The sequence below is a fragment of the Gobio gobio genome (genome assembly GCF_949357685.1).
Source record: "Gobio gobio genome assembly, chromosome: 16".
Classification (NCBI taxonomy): domain Eukaryota; kingdom Metazoa; phylum Chordata; class Actinopteri; order Cypriniformes; family Gobionidae; genus Gobio; species Gobio gobio.
The window spans coordinates 5,091,034-5,113,251 of record NC_137109.1 but is presented as its reverse complement, the minus strand read 5'-3'; the positions used below and the strand labels follow the sequence as shown (position 1 = coordinate 5,113,251).

The window sequence follows — 22,218 nt, the reverse complement described above, 5'->3', positions numbered from 1 at the left end:
TCTTGTAAAAGCATAGATCTTATTGTGAACGATTCATCATGTACACATTCATTTTTTGCCCTACAATTTTTCTTTTCTGATAATCTGTTACACTTGAACACAACACATAAGAAAAGATCTGTCACTATTTCCTTTTAATTGAGACTTTAAGTCAAGTCACCTTTATTTATACAGCGCTTTATAATATACAGATTGTTTCAGAGCAGATTTACAGTGATAAACAGGAAAATAATGATCAATGATGCAAACAGAAATCAATTCTGCTGTAAAGAGACAACAGTGTCATTGTTCAGCTGAAGTCAGTTCAGTGTTGATTCAGTTCAGTTCAATAACTGTGAAGATCATCAACTATTAAATGAGTTCAGTTCATCTATAAGCAGCTCTGCAGGAGATCATTTTGTTATTCAGTTCAGTCACAGTGTTGATTTTGTTACTGTCACCAAATCCCAGCATGCACTGCAGTCCCTGGAGCTGAGAACGGTCCTGTTACATCATCAATGGCCATTCTGTCTTGCACATGGTATCATGACTTATATTCATCTCTGCAGTTGTACTTAAAATCCACTGAAGTGCTTCATTGTTCATCTGGTGTGGTGATTTCTGTTATTATTTATAGTGTATATTTTTCCAGCTCCTGTTACATAAGGCAGTTTTGTGCATCCATGAAAATCTGTCACTGTAACAAATCTTTAACCAAATTAAACCGTAAAAAAGAGAAACATATTTTAATTTTCAAACATTTAAAAAATGATCTAAATAGTGGTTTGCAATTATTTAGTTTGTCTTGTTATTCTGTCAAACATTATGTAAGAATATATAAACAGCTGCTATTCATACTGTATGTTTCCAGAGCTTGATTTATTGGATACATTTTAAATGTAAGTGTGATTGACGAATGAGACGCTTTGATTACAGTGTTATTATTGAAGCATGATTTGCAAAACTATGTATATTATGTACATTTTTCTAGAAGAAACTAGAGAAACTTGCTCTAACTTGTAAAACTGAATTGATCTGGAAGCAGAATCAGATTTAACTGTGATTTTCTGCTGTAATAATCAGTTTAACTGGTAAGATCCTCAGAGGAGAAGTTGTGCAGAGATTATATAAGAATGGAAACACAGTCTCTGTGAAGGACGTCCTGAATGTGCGTAAATGTGTGTTAGTGACAGGATCAGAGAATGACACTGTTCCTCTGTCATAGTCCAGCTGAACTCTCACACGCTGAAGCTTCACTTTAACAGTAATGAGAGTGTTGGGTTGATCTGGGGATTGTGAGCCGTATTTGCTGTTCCAGTACCGCACACACCAGACATTAGAGTTAAAGAAAACCAGTCCCTTCCTTTGGTTTGATGCTGTGGTTATTCCAAGACTCCAGCCTGTATTGTCCCCAACCTCCACATCCCAGCAGTGTGTTCCTGAGTTAAAGCCCTCAGATCCCAGGACACATGGACACCTGTCAAACCTCTCTGGATTATCAGGAAGTGTTTTATCTTCATCACTGAGCGACACACTGGTCAGATCAGACGAGAGTGTGAGACGAGGATCTGCTGTGTTTGGATCTAGAGTCAACGGAGCTGCAAAGAGAAGAACATCAGATTACAGGAGGAAATATGATCAGAAATGTAAATATAAAACATAAATCCTGCTATCATAACAATGGTCTCTCAGTTTCTGTCAGAATGGATTGAGGCTTCAGGTTTAATATCAGTATTCAACTAGATTAAAAAGTTCATCGATACAAACTTTAATTGGCTTGAAAAAGCCGGACCAGAAAGTTTGAAAAAGTTAGAAAAGTTTAAAGTTTGAAATAGTTTGAGTTTTAGTTAGTAGTTTAGACCTGCTATGCGGTTGCTAGGGTACTCAGGTGGTTGCTGTGCGGTTGCTAGGGTACTCAGGGTGGCTGGCAAGGTCTTGCTATGTGGTTGCTAGGGTACTCAGGTGGTTGCTAGGGTGGTTGCTATGCGGTTGCTAAGGTACTTGGGTGTATGTGGTTGCTAGGGTGGTTGCTATGCGGTTGCTAAGGTATTTGGAGTGGTTGCTAGGGTGGTTGCTAGGGTACTCTGTGTGGTTGCTAGGGTGTTGCTATGCGGTTGCTAGGGTATTTTGAGTGGTTGCTACGGTCTTGCTATGTGGTTGCTAGGGTACACTTGTTGTGGTAGCTATAGTGTTCTGGGTGGTTGCTAGGCAGTTGCTAGGATGTTCTGTGGTTGCTAGGTCATTCTGGGTTGTTGCTATGATAGATAGATAGATAGATAGATAGATAGATAGATAGATAGATAGATAGATAGATAGATAGATAGATAGATAGATAGATAGATAGATAGATAGATAGATAGATAGATAGATAGATAGATAGATAGATAGATAGATAGATAGATTTTAAGTAGATAGATTAGAGTTTAATGAGTCTCTATGGTTTAGTTCATAGAATGTCAGTTGGAGTGAGTCTGGGCTTCAGTGTTTAGATTTGAATTTTTGACAGTTGGACAGTTTGAAAATCTGAACATTCCGTCAATGAAAGTCTATGGGAGTTTTTCCGAGTTTTAATCAGCATTTTTAGGAAAAGCGTAAGTCCGATCAGTTAGAAAAGATATAGCAACTCAAGCCAGAATCGTCTGAAGGTCTGATACCGGACGCGAATAATTCGTGCGAAGTTGGGCGCTTGAACATTTTGAGTTTACTCGCTTCATTCGCGTGACATTCACTTCACAACAGAGCAGCTTTTCCTCAGCCAGTTCTTCTGCCGCTGCTCTGATGTCTCTGTGGCGGCTCCAGATATAATTCGTCTTGTGATGATGTAACGGCCGATCTTTGGTCTCATGGATCTATAATTTGTTCCTTGGCAAATCGTTTAGGCTGAGGGCAAAGTGAAGTTTCCTTACTTTTTTATTTTTAGGCTATTTAGCTTTACGTTACCGTTGTAGCCGACTAGCGCTGACTTTGAATGTTTGACTGAATTGTTTGCTTTATTTCATGTATAGCTGATTATCAGTGTTGGGGAGTAGTTAACTACAAGTAGCTAAGCTACTAACTTAACTACATTTTTCAGTAGCTCAGTTGCTTTTAAAACAATGTAGCTTTTCCAGTTGCTAACTACTTTTTCCAGCAAGTAGCGGTGTAACGCGACCAAAAGCTACATTACGTTTTGTGTTTTGACGAGCCTGCAATGCATTGAAGCAGCTCAGTGTTTTCTTCTTATTTGATCACATACTAAAATCGCGCGTTACTACCATCTTTATTTCATTGCGCATCTTGCGGCTTTACGGTTCACAGAGAAGAGATCGTCTGATGATTATGTAAAGGACGTACAGGAGTGGGTTGATAACTTCACACAAATCGACTAGTAAAGGTCACACTTGATTTATACAAACAAAAGATTAAAACGCTGTCTGCGTCGAAGACTTCAAGCACATACAGGTGAATAATAGCCTTTTTAAATGGATTATCCTGCTATATAAATATATATATATATATATATATATGCATTTTTGTCTACTCCTGTGTATCAAAGTTGCTTATATTTTGTTCCTGCATTGATGGGACATTTGTAGCGATTTTGCACTTGACAGTCAGTTTGAGATATAGACTACATTTGAGTATTGTATATTTGGATAGTTTACAAAATAAAACTTTACTCTTATCATAATTGTATTGCATTGTGTTGTTTTAAACCCCAAACATTTAACTTAAAACATTCTTCATTAACGATTATTCAGTTATTTGTAAATATGCATTTAATTGTAAAAAAAAAAATAAAAAAAATAAAAGTAGTTTCGATGTAGCTAGTTACATTTTGGTAGTAACTTGTAGTGTATCTAACTACTTTTTCAGAAGGGTAGCTTGGCTGTAGTTGAACTACTTTCATGTTTAAGTAGCTTGTAGCTTGTCAAACTACTGTTTCAGAGTAGCTTCCCCAACACTGCTTATTATACCTTTTACTTCTACTTTTGTATTATTGATCATACATTGCATTTAACGAAAAGAGACTGGGTTGTGTTTCATGTAATTTCATGTTATCACAGTGATAATTATATTGTCTGAACCAGATATTAAAGGATTAGTTCACTTTTAAATAAACTTTTGCTGATAATTTACTCACCCCCATGTCATCCAAGATGTCCATGTCTTTCTTTCTGCAGTCGAAAAGAAATTAAGGTTTTGGATGAAAACAGTCCAGGGGTTATCTCCATATAATGGACTTCAATGGGCTCCAAACGGCCCAAATACGAGCGTGGTCATAGAAGTATACGTAGATGCCTCATTAGCGCCTGCACGGATCAGTAGAATGAGGGATCTACTATCGATATATCTATGACCACGATCGTATTTGACCTCACTTTGCGGAAGTAATGGCTGAGCTCAGAGATGATCACGTTCGTCTGTTAAGAGGTAAAATGATAGCATAAATACTGCTGGGTTTCTCGCAGAAACTGATCGTTTGGCTAGATAAGACCCTTATTCTTCATCTGGTGTCGTTTAAAGCTGCACTGAAACTGTCATTTGGACCTTGGACCGTTTGGAGCCCATTGAAGTGCATTATATGGAGGAAACCCCTGGAATGTTTTCATTTAAAACCTTAATTTCTTTTCGACTGCAGAAAGAAAGAAATGAACATCTTGGATGACATGGGGGTGAGGAAATTATCAGCAAAATTTTATTTAAAAGTGAACTAATCCTTTAATATACAGATTTTCTCCTCATTGTTGTCACTACTAGAGCAAGCTCCTGATTGGCTAACGTGGCGCGAATATCCGCCAAAGTTCAGATTTTTCAACTCGGGCGATTCGCACCATTCACGCGTCAAACGCTTAAATCGCGCCGCCTCATTCGTGTGAATCGCACCTCAGAATGTCTATTCGTGTCTTTCTATTGACTTAACATGTAAATCACTCACGCAAATCGCGTCATTCGCGTCCGGTGTGAACGCACCTTTAGAGTCAGAAATTTAGAGTAAGAAAAATAATAAAAATAATATTAAGTTTAATAGGATTTCAGTAAGTTGGCTCTTCCAAGCTTAATAAACACTATTGTATCCTAATACATAAGCAGAGACCATGAGGAACAGACTTCTGTAGTCATTATGAGTTCACTGTATGATCTGATGATCTTCTGAAATACAGTTCAGATTCACTCACAAATTCAAGAGATTATTAAATATATTTCTCTCAGATGTTAATGTTGTGTGTGTTTCTATCTGAAGGATGTTTTGCGCTGGTGTCAGATCTGCTGAGACTCACTGTGTTGGACAGTTTCCAGCATCTTCTTCCAGACTCTGAACGGCAGGTTACCCAGGTAACGGGACACATCAATCAAAGCTCCAGAACTCATCCGTGGATCCGGCTGTGAGATCTGGACTCTGGAGGAACATTCAGGAGTCAGAACTGCAGTGAATTTGAGTTCAGATCCACTGAGAGAAGAGATACGAGCAGCTCACTCACCTTTCCATTGAGACGCTAAAGTTCTGGAAAATATAGAGTTTGAAAACATGTTAATATCTTATCAAACACTCTCATTGTCAGTGAGTCTCAAGTTGTTTTCTGCTCAAAGAATGAAGCCAGATTGATTGGTCACCTTTAGAAACGAGACGTCATTGGCTTTCATCATCTCCTCCATGTCTCTGATTGTGTGTGAAAGAGCTGAGATGTGTGTGTTCATCTCCTCCAGCTTCTCCTTCATCATCTGCTTCTTCTGCTCCTCTTCCTCCCTCAGTGCAGTGATTGTAGCTTCTTCTTCGTCTCTGAGAAACTGATGAAGCTTCTCAAACTCTTCTTTAATCTGACGCTCTGTGTGCTCAGCTTGAGACTGAAATCACATCACATTCACTTCAGTCAGCTCTGTGTGAACACACACTCCACTAATGTCAATGATAAACTGTGTGTGTGAATGTTGAGTGTTTAACTCTTTACACATCCTCACCTCGATGTGTTGGATTGTTTCATCACACTCTCCTTTCATTTCTTCTCCATGTTTGAGCTTGTTTTGTAAGGACGTCAGCGCTGTATTAAATTCCTCCTACAGGTTAAGATGAAAATCTGTGAAACTTGTGAAGCTATAAGAGGTTTAAACATTGTGTGTCTGGATGTGTTTATTGTTATATTATTTATATTCTCAGAAGCATTTGTGCCTAAAAAAAGCAGGACATATTTTTTTAGTGCCGTCAATCCATAAAATATTTTTTTTTTTAAATTAATCACAAAGAGTTTTTAAAATTTTTATATTGTAATAATATCACAGTTACTCTTCAAATTATAATGTAGAAACAACTTAAAGACGGTTGTTCTCGTCTGTCTTTCTGAGCGTTGTGTGTGTGTGTGTGTGTGTGTGTGTGTGTGTGTGTGTGTGTGTGTGTGTGAGAGAGAGAGAGTGTGTGTGTGTGTGTGTGTGTCTCAGACAGTGCGTTCTCTTCTGTCTTGTCGCGCTTGAATGGTTTAAAAGCGTAATAAGAGCGTGATCATATAATGTAACGCTAGCCAAAGAATGACAGAAAAACAGATGCTGCGTTGTTTAATATTTTTAATGCCTCAAACAAAACAAAAATATCACGTGCGTTAATTTTGAAAGTATGTTAGTACCAATGTTAGGTGTGTCTTAAAGGGGTCATGAACTGCATTGTTTTATTGTTTTATAATGATAGTATGATTTTTACATCAAAAATGGTCATTTACAAATAAAAGGCATTTTTCCAACCCTGATTTTAGCCTCTGTTTGAAGGGGCGTGTCTTCTGTGAGACCTCAGTGTAAACGCCCACTGCTGTGATTGGCTGCTGTGAGACTTCAGTGTAAACGCCCACTGCTGTGATTGGCTGCTGTGAGACCTCAGTGTAAACGCCCACTGCTGTGATTGGCTGCTGTGAGACTTCAGTGTAAACGCCCACTGCTGTGATTGGCTGCTGTGAGACTGCAGTGTAAACGCCCACTGCTATGATTGGCTGCTGTGAGACTTCAGTGTAAACGCCCACTGCTGTGATTGGCTGCTGTGAGACTGCAGTGTAAACGCCCACTGCTATGATTGGCTGCTGTGAGACTTCAGTGTAAACGCCCACTGCTGTGATTGGCTGCTGTGAGACTGCAGTGTAAACGCCCACTGCTGTGATTGGCTGCTGTGAGACTTCAGTGTAAACGCCCACTGCTGTGATTGGCTGCTGTGAGACTTCAGTGTAAACGCCCACTGCTGTGATTGGCTGCTGTGAGACTGCAGTGTAAACGCCCACTGCTATGATTGGCTGCTGTGAGACTTCAGTGTAAACGCCCACTGCTGTGATTGGCTGCTGTGAGACTGCAGTGTAAACGCCCACTGCTGTGATTGGCTGCTGTGAGACTTCAGTGTAAACGCCCACTGCTGTGATTGGCTGCTGTGAGACTTCAGTGTAAACGCCCACTTTATTGTAGCCAATCACGGACATGTTGAGCTCATGAATGCTGTGATCTCGTGATTTCTGCACACTAACCAGGCCCGGTTCCAGATTCAAATCCCTGAGGGTGCTCTAGTAAAGTGAAGGCTAAGCAGCGGCTCCACCATGGCAGTGTACAGTGAGAAATTTATGATTATTTATTTACAAGTCATCACTTTTACCAATTACTGGAATCTCAAAAATATTTTGCTACAAATTGTCTATTAATCTTTTGTCTGCCTTTACATTGCTTTAAAGCGTTACTGCTAATTTAACATGTCATCTTCCTGAGAACCAGAAAAAAAGGTTTTGTGAATTTAGATTTTTTTTCCCCCAGCCATTACATTGTTTGAAATTGATTTTTTTTTTTTAATTCCTCTGTTATCTGCTCTGTAGAGGACACCAGATCCCATTTATTGAGAAAATTAAAAGACATGAATAGACAAACAATGGGATTTTGGATAATAATACTTTATTAATGGGTAATAATATGTTCATAAGAATATCCAGACTTAAAACTGTGTATGTTGTCAGAGAAATTCGCTGATGTCCTCTACAGAGGCAAAACCTCTATTCTGGGTCTCAGGAGGATATTCTGTCTCCTGCAGAGCGGCATTTATATTTAGATGTCACTTCCCAAACTTTGCAGCATTCAATTGGCTGTCGGCACTCTTAGCAAAAATAGTTTATTGCAAAAATGCAAAATGGCGCCGCCGTGCTCGGTCGCCGTTCAGGTCGCTCCGCTAAGACTTTGCTTTTATTTATTATTCTACTCTCTTTTACTCTCTATTTTTTCCAACGGATCATCTGCTTTGATCTGTTACGACAGCAAAACACTTCTGGAAATTGGTTACCGCTACACTGACCTGTTTCAGGACACTTTCTCCAATCTTCCATCTGAGATTCGCCGGGACGCCGAGTTGAACAATGGCCACTCGAGTCGACGGCGAAGATTCAAAAAACACCGCGGGAAACGCGCTGGGATCCGCAACAGACTGAGAAAAAGAGCATTCAGTCCTCCTCTCCCGAGCATTTTGCTCGCAAACGTCCAATCCTTGGAGAATAAGATGGACGATCTTAGAGCCAGGATAAGTTTTCAACGGGACATGAGAGACTGCAACATCTATTGTCTGTCCGAAACATGGCTCACGCCAGCGGTCCCGGATACAGCCGTGACGCCGTCCGAGAACTTCTCTGTTTTTCGGATGGACAGAACAGCCGAGGCCGGGAAATCTAAAGGCGGTGGAGTGTGTTTCATGATAAACAAGAAATGGTGCGATCCTAGGAACATCTCCATTCTTTCGCGATCCTGCTCGCCTCACTTGGAACATTTAACTATCATGTGCCGGCCTTTCTACCTACCGAGGGAGTTTTCCTCGGTCATCTCCACTGCCGTTTATATTCCACCACAAGCAGACACGGGGCTGGCTTTATCTGCCCTCCATGATGTGACCAGCGGCTTCATAAACAAACACCCCGACGCTGCTTTCATCGTCGCGGGTGATTTTAACAAAGCAAACCTAAAGAAAGTATTGCCAAACTTTCACCAGCATGTCTCCTGTCCCACACGAGGAGCAAACACACTGGATCATTGCTACTCTCCGTTTAAGAACGCCTACAAAGCTCGTTCACAGCCAGCTTTTGGCAAATCGGACCATGCCGCCATTTTCCTCACACCGGAATATAAACAAAGGCTCGTTCAAGAGCCCCCGGTGAGGAGGGAAGTCAAACGCTGGTCATCCCATTCAGAGATCACGCTACAGGCAGCTCTTGATGACGTCGACTGGGACATGTTCCGCGCGAGTTCTGAGGACGTCAGCGAGTTCACAGAAGTGGCGCTCTGCTTTATTAACACACTGACAGAGCAAGCCACACAAACAATAACTATAACGTCCTTCCCTAATCAGAAACCGTGGGTGGACAGTTCAATTCGCACTGCAGTAAACTCGCGCACCACCGCTTACAATGCCGGTCTCCTAACGGGGGATATGAGGGAGTACAAAGCTTCATGTTACGCCCTCCGGCGCGCCGTTAAAGCCGCAAAACTCCGCTATAAAGACCGAGTGGAATCTCATTTCCAACTCAACGACTCCCGGCGGATGTGGCAGGGACTGAGAACCATCTGTGCTTTTGGAACTAAATCCTCTGCAGAGGTGAGAGCTGATCCGTTACTGGTGAACGAGTTAAACTCTTTCTACGCTCGCTTTGATGGTAATCGCGGCAGCGCGACTCCGGCGAGTGACGCGTCAGAGAGAGTCCCTCAGAGCAGCAACGGTCACGTGATCTCTGTCTCGGAGGACGAGGTTCGGAGGGCACTCAAACGTGTGGATGTCAGGAAAGCTGCTGGGCCGGATGGTATTTCAGGTCGTGTTCTGCGGTCCTGTGCTGATCAGCTCGCAGGGCTCTTTACATCCATATTCAACGAGTCCCTTGCTACATCTGTTGTCCCCACCTCCTTCAAACGATCCTCCATCATCCCTGTACCTAAGATCAGTAAACCCTCTTGCCTAAATGACTATCGTCCAGTGGCTCTCACATCTTTAGTCATGAAGGTCTTTGAGAGACTCATTAAAAACAACATTTGCTCCTCCATTCCTGACACTTTGGACCCTCTTCAGTTTGCCTATCGTCCCAATAGATCGACTGAAGATGCCATTTCTCACGTCCTTCACTCCTGCCTCACTCACATCGACAGCAAAAGTGGGAACTATGTCAGGCTGCTATTTATTGACTATAGCTCAGCCTTTAACACCATAGTTCCCATTAAGCTAACACACAAACTCCTGGATCTAGGCCTGAATTCTTCTCTCTGCCTCTGGATTGAAGATTTCCTCACTGGCAGACCCCAGGCGGTGAGAGTAGGCCAGTTCACCTCCACCTCCATCACCCTGAGTGTTGGAGCTCCACAGGGCTGTGTGCTGAGTCCCCTGCTCTACTCTCTCTACACCCATGACTGTTTGTCCACACACAGCTCCACCTCCATCATCAAGTTTGCTGATGATACTGTTGTCCTGGGTCTCATCTCCAACAACAATGAGACGGCATACTTGGACGAAGTGGAGCAACTGACATCATGGTGCCAGGACAACTGTCTCTCTCTGAATGTTAACAAGACCAAAGAACTGATTGTGGACTTCAGGAAGAGACAGCATCGGTCATACTCCCCTCTCATGATCAGCGGGACACCGGTAGAGAGAGTGAGCAGCTTCAAATACCTGGGTGTGAACATCTCCGAGGATCTGACCTGGACTACACACATCCAGACACAGGTGAAAAAAGCCAGGCAAAGACTGTACCACCTGCGCCAGCTGAGGAAATTCAGGGTTTCACCAGCCATCCTGAAAACTTTCTATCGAGGGGCGATAGAAAGTGTCCTGACTCAGTGCATCACAGCGTGGTACGGGAACAGCACCAGTCACGACTGCAAAGCCCTGCAAAGAGTGGTGCGCTTATCCGAGCGCATCTCAGGCTCAGCTCTCCCGTCTCTGCAGGACATCTTCACCAAACGCTGCAGAGGTAGAGCTACTAAAATCATCAGAGACATTAATCACCCTGCAAACTCTCACTTCACCCTGCTGCCATCTGGTAAGCGCTTCCGTAGCCTGATGGCAAAGACTGAAAGACTCAGGAGGAGTTTCTTCCCCCAGGCCATCAGACTCCTGAACTCAGTCACGTGACTCACTTCACCCCCGCACACGCATAAACATCCAGTCTTTTAACATTAACATCCACATACTGCCATTGCACTGCACTTTACGTCCCTATTGTTACTGCGTAACAACCTGTAATAAACCTTGCACATTATACTTCTTTATATATACATATTATATATTTTATGTTAACCACTTATTTTTAAGTCTACAGTTTATCTCACTTATCATATCCACATATTTTTTATATTTTTATTTTTATCTTATTTCCTATTTTTATCTTTTACTTGATTTATTTATAATTCTACTTATGTTAATACTTTTTATTCTAATTTTATTCTATTTCTATTTAATTTCTTGTAACTGTTATTTGCACTGTCCATGGAGCGGACCTGTTTACATTTCACTGCCAGTTGTATATTGTGTATATAACTGTGTATGTGACAAATAAAACTCTTGAATCTTGAATTATTCAATGAATGTTATAGACTGTAGCCTCGAAAGCGAGCCAAGATCACTACGATCACTAAAATGCTGTTGCTTTGTCAGTTCATCGCGATCTCACAAAGTTCCCTTATAAAAATGAAGTTGTCAACAATAACTATCTTACTTACATCATGTCTTGACTTTGTCAATGAGAGGTTTTGCAGAAACTGCCGTTTTGAGCGGTGAGATTCTGATCGCAACAACGATCTGTGATTGGCTACATTTCTCACCGCTGCAAAAACACGCTGTAAATAGATGCATGTGACACAAATTTGCAAATCTGTTTCGCCAATATTATTACAGTATCACCTGAGTGCTTTTGCTTGCGTTTGTCTAGTAGAACCGGGCCTGACACTAGCAAATGCTTTCATCATAACTAACAGTGCAAACACAATGTAAGATTAAATGAATCAAAGATTCATTGCTTATAACAGGAGTTTTGGTGCTCAGTCACTGATGAACTCACACTGTTTGATTGACAGCTCTGCGATTGTAAAGGGAGCGTTCTTTGATTGCTTTCTATATATAATTTAATCACAGTTTAAATAACAGATTATTTTCCTCCTACTAGAGAAACAATGTGAAGTTGAGCGTTTAGTCACTGGTTTGATTTACTGACACACAGACAAAGAACATCTGACTGTACATGAATCATTTCAGAAATCACTGGTCTCAGATCAGGTGTTAGAATTAACACGGTTACTCACATGCTTGCAAAGCCTGCGCTGAAATTGCGACTTATTTACCAAAGAATCCACAGAGAAATGTAGCGAATACAGATAAATAATGCTCAACTGAGACATTCACATTGTTGAAAATAAATAAGCACATTCCTAGCATTAGGATCTTTTGGAAGGTGATGTTATTTTTAGTGGGCGGGGCTAACGTTGTGATGATAAAGTAGGCGTTGATCTTCTTCTGTCTTTCACCATCTATGACAGGCTCATTCCACAACGAGTCGCTCTCTGTGATTGGTTTAAATAAAACCTGTTTTTGGACTAACAAGGAAGTTTTCAGTTCTGAAACTGGATATTCTTGTATGATGACCTCTAATATGTCAAAAGCTCAAGGAAAATTAAACCACTTTAAATCACATATTATTATTACTGAAAAAATATATATATTAATAACCCATGACATATCAGTAGTAAGTCGTGGGGATTTGAGTCTGAGCAAAAATAAATACTGGTTTATTATATAAAAATAATACTGTTTCTATGTTTATCACTGTATTTAGCACATGAAATAGGAGACATTTGTCTTACCTTGTGAGATGAAACCACTTCACTGATGGGTCTGAATGTGTGTTTGGTGTGTTTCTCTGAGTCTCTGCACACTAAACACACAGGCTGTTTGTCCTCCAGACAGAAGAGTTTGAGTTTCTCACTGTGTAAACTGCAGATCTCCTCAGACTCTGATGAACGCCTCTCTTTTCTCTCCTTCAGGAACGACTCACACAAGTTTTTTAATGTGAGATTAACTGGAGGATCACCTCTTGAGGATCTTCTCCTGCAGACGGGACACTCCTGAGATTTTCTAGTTTTCCAGAACTTTTGTAGACACTCTTTACAAATACTGTGACTACAGGACAGAAAAACAGGAACCTTGAAGATTTCATAGCAAATAGGACAATAAAGCTCTTCTGCAGATTTTGAATCCATTTCCTCGTCTTGTAAAAAATCCAATAATCTACAATTTACTTTAAATTTCTAAACTTTGGTTTGAAAAGTTAATAATTATAATAAAAATCTAATTCAGAAATACACAAAAATCCTAATATAAAGCGTCCTCCGCTGTTCTTCCCAGCACTGACTCGTTTTAGCTTTCAGTAGAAATGAAAGGTAGAAATAATAAGACTAGTAACTTCCTGATGGACAGGATTTCTGGTGAACTTTTGGAGCTTCAGGGCATAAACCGCTAAAACTAGTCTTACAAGTTAATCATCTTTGTTTTCTTTAAAACTGTTCATAACTTTAAGTCAGATGCATACACATGTACACTGGCCTAATCTGATACCAACAAAATAAGACTGATTGTCCCTTGATCAATACTGCCTTCACGTACTATTGGATATTTCATACTTCCCACTTTTCGTACTTTGTTCGTCTGTGTGTTTGACCTTTTGCCTGTTATACAGATTACAATTCTGGATTGTCCCAATAAAGCTTCATTTGGATCTTCAACCTACGTCTCGGAGCAGTACGTAACAAAAGACGTCGCCAATATGGATCCAGCAGTCACATTAGTCTGCCTTCACCAGAAACTCCAGCCGTCATGGACGCCACGCCAGAGTCTCCAGCCGTCATGGACGCCACGCCAGAGTCTCCAGCCGTCATGGACGCCACGCCAGAGACTCCAGCCGTCATGGACGCCACGCCAGAGTCTCCAGCCATCATGGACGCCACGGCAAAGTCTCCAGCCATCATGGACGCCCCGCCATAGTCTCCAGCCGTCATGGACGCCCCGCCAGAGTCTCCAGCCGTCATGGACGCCACGACAAAGTCTCCAGCCGTCATGGACGCCACGCCAGAGACTCCAGCCGTCATAGACGCCACGACAAAGTCTCCAGCCATCATGGACGCCCCGCCCGAGTCTCCAGCCATCATGGACGCCACTCCAGAGACTCCAGCCGTCATAGACGCCACGACAAAGTCTCCAGCCGTCATGGACGCCACGCCAGAGACTCCAGCCGTCATGGACGCCACGACAAAGTCTCCAGCCGTCATGGACGCCACGCCAGAAACTCCAGCCATCATGGACGCCACTCCAGAGACTCCAGCCATCATAGACGCCACTCCAGAGACTCCAGCCATCATGGACGCCACGCCAGAGACTCCAGCCTTCATGGACGCCACGACAAAGTCTCCAGCCGTCATGGACGCCACGCCAGAGACTCCAGCCGTCATGGACGCCACGCCAAAGTCTCCAGCCGTCATGGACGCCACGCCAGAGACTCCAGCCGTCATGGACGCCACGACAAAGTCTCCAGCCGTCATGGACGCCACGCCAAAGTCTCCAGCCATCATGGACGCCACGACAAAGTCTCCAGCCGTCATAGACGCCACGACAAAGTCTCCAGCCGTCATGGACGCCACGCCAAAGTCTCCAGCCATCATGGACGCCCCGCCAGAGTCTCCAGCCGTCATGGACGCCGCGCCAGAGACTCCAGCCATCATGGACGCCACGACAAAGTCTCCAGCCGTCATGGACGCCACGCCAGAGACTCCAGCCATCATTGACGCCACGCCAAAGTCTCCAGCCGTCATGGACACCACTCCAGAGACTCCAGCCATCATAGACGCCACGACAAAGTCTCCAGCCATCATGGACGCCACGCCAGAGTCTCCAGCCATCATGGACGCCACGCCAGAGACTCCAGCCATCATGGACGCCATGCCAGAGACTCCAGCCGTCATGGACGCCACGACAAAGTCTCCAGCCATCATGGACGCCCCGCCAGAGTCTCCAGCCATCATGGACGCCACGCCAGAGACTCCAGCCGTCATGGACGCCACAACAAAGTCTCCAGCCGTCATGGACGCCACTCCAGAGACTCCAGCCGTCATGGACGCCACGCCAGAGACTCCAGCCATCATGGACGCCCCGCCAGAGTCTCCAGCCGTCATGGACGCCACGCCAGAGACTCCAGCCAAAATGGACGCCACACCAAAGTCTCCAGCCGTCATGGACGCCACGCCAGAGACTCCAGCCAAAATGGACGCCCCGCCAGAGTCTCCAGCCGTCATGGACGCCACGCCAGAGACTCCAGCCGTCATGGACGCCATGCCAGAGACTCCAGCCATCATGGACGCCCCGCCAGAGACTCCAGCCATCATGGACGCCACGCCAGAGACTCCAGCCATCATGGACCCCCCGCCAGAGTCTCCAGCCGTCATGGACGCCACTCCAGAGACTCCAGCCATCATGGACGCCACGCCAGAGTCTCCAGCCGTCATGGAAGCCACGCCGGAGTCTCCAGCCGTCATGGACGCCACTCCAGAGACTCCAGCCGTCATGGACGCCACTCCAGAGTCTCCAGCCATCATGGACGCCACTCCAGAGACTCCAGCCATCATGGACGCCACGCCAGAGACTCCAGCCATCATAGACACCACGACAAAGTCTCCAGCCATCATGGACGCCACTCCAGAGACTCCAGCCATCATAGACGCCACTCCAGAGACTCCAGCCATCATGGACGCCACGCCAGAGACTCCAGCCTTCATGGACGCCACGACAAAGTCTCCAGCCGTCATGGACGCCACGCCAGAGACTCCAGCCGTCATGGACGCCACGCCAAAGTCTCCAGCCGTCATGGACGCCACGCCAGAGACTCCAGCCGTCATGGACGCCACGACAAAGTCTCCAGCCGTCATGGACGCCACGCCAAAGTCTCCAGCCGTCATGGACGCCACGACAAAGTCTCCAGCCGTCATGGACGCCACGACAAAGTCTCCAGCCGTCATGGACGCCACGCCAAAGTCTCCAGCCATCATGGACGCCCCGCCAGAGTCTCCAGCCGTCATGGACGCCGCGCCAGAGACTCCAGCCATCATGGACGCCACGACAAAGTCTCCAGCCGTCATGGACGCCACGCCAGAGACTCCAGCCATCATTGACGCCACGCCAAAGTCTCCAGCCGTCATGGACACCACTCCAGAGACTCCAGCCATCATAGACGCCACGACAAAGTCTCCAGCCATCATGGACGCCACGCCAGAGTCTCCAGCCATCATGGACGCCACGCCAGAGACTCCAGCCATCATGGACGCCATGCCAGAGACTCCAGCCGTCATGGACGCCACAACAAAGTCTCCAGCCGTCATGGACGCCACTCCAGAGACTCCAGCCGTCATGGACGCCACGCCAGAGACTCCAGCCATCATGGACGCCCCGCCAGAGTCTCCAGCCGTCATGGACGCCACGCCAGAGACTCCAGCCAAAATGGACGCCACACCAAAGTCTCCAGCCGTCATGGACGCCACGCCAGAGACTCCAGCCAAAATGGACGCCCCGCCAGAGTCTCCAGCCGTCATGGACGCCACGCCAGAGACTCCAGCCGTCATGGACGCCATGCCAGAGACTCCAGCCATCATGGACGCCCCGCCAGAGTCTCCAGCCGTCATGGACGCCACGCCAGAGACTCCAGCCATCATGGACGTCACGCCAGAGACTCCAGCCATCATGGACGCCACGCCAGAGACTCCAGCCATCATGGACCCCCCGCCAGAGTCTCCAGCCGTCATGGACGCCACTCCAGAGACTCCAGCCATCATGGACGCCACGCCAGAGTCTCCAGCCGTCATGGAAGCCACGCCGGAGTCTCCAGCCGTCATGGACGCCACTCCAGAGACTCCAGCCGTCATGGACGCCACTCCAGAGTCTCCAGCCATCATGGACGCCACTCCAGAGACTCCAGCCATCATGGACGCCACGCCAGAGACTCCAGCCATCATAGACACCACGACAAAGTCTCCAGCCATCATGGACGCCACTCCAGAGACTCCAGCCATCATAGACGCCACTCCAGAGACTCCAGCCATCATGGACGCCACGCCAGAGACTCCAGCCTTCATGGACGCCACGACAAAGTCTCCAGCCGTCATGGACGCCACGCCAGAGACTCCAGCCGTCATGGACGCCACGCCAAAGTCTCCAGCCGTCATGGACGCCACGCCAGAGACTCCAGCCGTCATGGACGCCACGACAAAGTCTCCAGCCGTCATGGACGCCACGCCAAAGTCTCCAGCCGTCATGGACGCCACGACAAAGTCTCCAGCCGTCATGGACGCCACGACAAAGTCTCCAGCCGTCATGGACGCCACGCCAAAGTCTCCAGCCATCATGGACGCCCCGCCAGAGTCTCCAGCCGTCATGGACGCCGCGCCAGAGACTCCAGCCATCATGGACGCCACGACAAAGTCTCCAGCCGTCATGGACGCCACGCCAGAGACTCCAGCCATCATTGACGCCACGCCAAAGTCTCCAGCCGTCATGGACACCACTCCAGAGACTCCAGCCATCATAGACGCCACGACAAAGTCTCCAGCCATCATGGACGCCACGCCAGAGTCTCCAGCCATCATGGACGCCACGCCAGAGACTCCAGCCATCATGGACGCCATGCCAGAGACTCCAGCCGTCATGGACGCCACGACAAAGTCTCCAGCCGTCATGGACGCCACTCCAGAGACTCCAGCCATCATGGATGCCACGCCAGAGACTCCAGCCATCATAGACGCCACGACAAAGTCTCCAGCCATCATGGACGCCACTCCAGAGACTCCAGCCATCATGGACGCCACGCCAGAGACTCCAGCCGTCATGGACGCCACGACAAAGTCTCCAGCCATCATGGACGCCACGCCAGAGACTCCAGCCGTCATGGACGCCACGACAAAGTCTCCAGCCATCATGGACGCCACGCCAGAGACTCCAGCCGTCATGGACGCCACGACAAAGTCTCCAGCCATCATGGACGCCACGCCAGAGACTCCAGCCATCATGGACGCCATGCCAGAGACTCCAGCCGTCATGGACGCCACGACAAAGTCTCCAGCCGTCATGGACGCCACTCCAGAGACTCCAGCCATCATGGATGCCACGCCAGAGACTCCAGCCATCATAGACGCCACGACAAAGTCTCCAGCCATCATGGACGCCACGCCAGAGACTCCAGCCGTCATGGACGCCACGCCAGAGACTCCAGCCGTCATGGACGCCACGACAAAGTCTCCAGCCATCATGGACACCACGCCAGAGACTCCAGCCGTCATGGACGCCACGACAAAGTCTCCAGCCGTCATGGACGCCACGCCAGAGACTCCAGCCGTCATGGACGCCACGACAAAGTCTCCAGCCATCATGGACGCCCCGCCAGAGTCTCCAGCCATCATGGACGCCACGCCAGAGACTCCAGCCGTCATGGACGCCACGACAAAGTCTCCAGCCATCATGGACGCCACTCCAGAGACTCCAGCCGTCATGGACGCCACGCCAGAGACTCCAGCCATCATGGACGCCCCGCCAGAGTCTCCAGCCGTCATGGACGCCACGCCAGAGACTCCAGCCGTCATGGACGCCACACCAAAGTCTCCAGCCGTCATGGACGCCACGCCAGAGACTCCAGCCAAAATGGACGCCCCGCCAGAGTCTCCAGCCGTCATGGACGCCACGCCAGAGACTCCAGCCGTCATGGACGCCACGCCAGAGACTCCAGCCATCATGGACGCCCCGCCAGAGTCTCCAGCCGTCATGGACGCCACGCCAGAGACTCCAGCCATCATGGACGTCACGCCAGAGACTCCAGCCATCATGGACGCCACGCCAGAGACTCCAGCCATAATGGACGCCCCGCCAGAGTCTCCAGCCGTCATGGACGCCACACCAGAGACTCCAGCCGTCATGGACGCCACGACAAAGTCTCCAGCCGTCATGGACGCCACGCCAGAGACTCCAGCCATCATGGACGCCACGCCAGAGACTCCAGCCGTCATGGACGCCACGCCAGAGACTCCAGCCATCATGGACGTCACGCCAGAGACTCCAGCCATCATGGACGCCACGCCAGAGACTCCAGCCGTCATGGACGCCACGCCAGAGACTCCAGCCGTCATGGACGCCACTCCAGAGACTCCAGCCATCATGGACGCCACGCCAGAGTTTCCAGCCGTCATGGACGCCACTCCAGACACTCCAGCCGTCATGGACGCCACGCCAGAGTCTCCAGCCGTCATGGACGCCACTCCAGAGACTCCAGCCGTCATGGACGCCACGCCAGAGACTCCAGCCGTCATGGACGCCACGCCAGAGTCTCCAGCCGTCATGGACGCCACGCCAGAGTCTCCAGCCGTCATGGACGCCACGCCAGAGACTCCAGCCATCATGGACGCCACGCCAGAGACTCCAGCCATCATAGACACCACGACAAAGTCTCCAGCCATCATGGACGCCACTCCAGAGACTCCAGCCATCATAGACGCCACTCCAGAGACTCCAGCCGTCATGGACGCCACTCCAGAGACTCCAGCCGTCATGGACGCCACTCTAGAGACTCCAGCCATCATGGACGCCACGCCAGAGACTCCAGCCATCATAGACGCCACGACAAAGTCTCCAGCCATCATGGACGCCACTCCAGAGACTCCAGCCATCATAGACGCCACTCCAGAGACTCCAGCCGTCATGGACGCCACTCCAGAGACTCCAGCCATCATGGACGCCACTCCAGAGACTCCAGCCATCATGGACGCCACTCTAGAGACTCCAGCCATCATGGACGCCACGCCAGAGACTCCAGCCATCATAGACGCCACGACAAAGTCTCCAGCCGTCATGGACGCCACTCCAGAGACTCCAGCCATCATAGACGCCACTCCAGAGACTCCAGCCGTCATGGACGCCACTCCAGAGACTCCAGCCTTCATAGACGCCACTCCAGAGACTCCAGCCATCATAGACACCACGCCAGAGACTCTAGCCATCATGGACGCCATGCCAGAGACTCCAGCCATCATGGATGCCACGCCAGAGTCTCCAGCCGTCATGGACACCACGCCAGAGACTCCAGCCGTCATGGACGCCATGCCAGAGACTCCAGCCATCATGGACGCCACGCCAGAGACTCCAGCCGTCATGGACGCCACGCCAGAGTCTCCAGCCGTCATGGACGCCACTCCAGAGACTCCAGCCTTCATAGACGCCACGACAAAGTCTCCAGCCGTCATGGACGCCACTCCAGAGTCTCCAGCCATCATAGATGCCACGACAAAGTCTCCAGCCGTCATGGACGCCACTCCAGAGACTCCAGCCTTCATAGACGTCACGACAAAGTCTCCAGCCGTCATGGACGCCACTCCAGAGAGTCCAGCCATCATGGACGCCACTCCAGAGACTCCAGCCATCATGGACGCCACGCCAGAGTCTCCAGCCGTCATGGACGCCACTCCAGAGACTCCAGCCATCATGGACGCCACGCCAGAGACTCCAGCCGTCATGGACGCTACACCTGAAGCTATCCCTAGCTGTTTGAGACTGACTTCCAGTTTGGCAGACCCACCACTGATTAGTCCAGTGCATCCAAATCCAGTGTTATCGAGTCTGGGGGTTTCTGAGGTTCTCCCACCGTCGATTGCACTCGCAGTTACGGCGATAGCCATTCTGTGTGTCTGGGTCCCGTGTACTTCTTCATTTTCTCCTGAGGTGGCAGCACCAGATCTAGATTTTCCCGAGGCGGCAGGTGTTGTAGCAGTTGTGAACACGTTATGGCAGTCATTCAAAAACTTCCTGTTTACCCTGACACGACCATGGAGGTCAACCATAATCTCTTTGTGCTCTTTGTTCCAGTTCTGCCTGATCTGCCCGAGTGGTCTTCAGCTCCATCGTGGTGGTCACCATTCCTGCCTGCTCCAACATGGTGGTCCTCAGCTCCTCTGAGATGGCTCTCAGTCTTATCAGCTTCACCCTGTGTCTCTGCTGTGTGTCATACTATAAGACTGTCTCCTCCTCCAGCTGGAGTGCTCATGATCTCCACTAGGGGGCTCTCCTCCTGACTCTTGTGCTATCTTATCTTATCTCTGCCCTGTTGCTCATTTGCATTGTGTGCACACTGCCTGTGTGTTTGACCTTTTGCCTGTTGTTTATATTGTCCCAATAAAGCTGCATTTGTATATTCAACCCAAGTCTCAGAGCAGTACGTAACAAAGACATTGTCTTAACATAATAACTATGTTTATGCAACTGGCCCCTGAAGACAGACTGGATGTATAGTTTTATCATTGTTTTATTTGTGCTTTCAAGCATATTCAAATTTTACAACTCCTCATCAACAGCTCTTGAATTCACACACACCACGACTCTGACCTGACTCGTCTCACAGCACCAAATCAGTGTGTGTGTGTGTGTGTGTGAGGTGCGGTCAGGGGAAAAACTGCACAATCTGAGTCCTTCACACATTCAAATCATGTCCCCAAATTAGAAGAATCTACTGATATTTTATAAGTAATGCAATCAAACTTAAATATTTTAATTAGATATAAAATCCGGGCAAACAGTGAAACATCTTCATTTGAATAGGTGTTTTTATAAATATGAACGCTGGTGTTGATTTTAGCACACAAACTCTAAGATCAAATCTGTGCGTATGCACGTTTTATAAATGAGGCCCAGCATGTTTGCATTTCCCTAAAAGGGATGAATAAAGTTCATCATCATCAGCATCATCATCATCATCATCAGATCACTGCCAGTATTTTTTCTACATTGCATATCTAATCAACTCCTGACAAACACATTATTATTTGAATTATCACTCATTGAGTCATTTATCCATGTATTACTGTCTCTTGAATACTTTTGTCTTTCAAACACATTATAATTTACAAATTCATGTCATTTCACTAACTTTTTGTCAGCTAAACTCTTTGTCTTAATATATTTACTAGATGAACCTGAGATTTTAATAAGTTAGGTCAAATAATGACATAAAGTCAATATTGATAACAATAAATAATAAAATGAAGTTAACAGTTCACTGACGTCGGTTAATGGTCATATGACATACAGGCAAACAAATAAAATATTTTTTAGTAAGTGTTTTATTTTGATTGTTTTTATTTTCAAGTTATATTAATATATATATATATATGATTTAATAACTTTATATCTTTTCATTAAACTCACAAACCACA

The 22,218-nt window shown here is 47.1% G+C and overlaps 1 protein-coding gene across 1 annotated transcript; it reads right to left on the bottom strand.

The window, feature by feature from the left end:
* Positions 1–118: 118 nt before the first annotated feature.
* LOC307139307 (nuclear factor 7, ovary-like) lies at positions 119–13,388 on the bottom strand. Its single transcript, XM_079838207.1, has 6 exons — positions 12,796–13,388; positions 5,920–6,015; positions 5,575–5,805; positions 5,442–5,464; positions 5,241–5,359; positions 119–1,577 (listed from the first exon to the last, which is right to left on the bottom strand). Exons 1-6 carry the CDS (start codon positions 13,189–13,191, stop codon positions 1,033–1,035), a joined length of 1,410 nt encoding a protein of 469 aa, XP_079694333.1. The 5' UTR covers positions 13,192–13,388; the 3' UTR covers positions 119–1,032.
* Between the last annotated feature and the right edge of the window lie 8,830 nt (positions 13,389–22,218).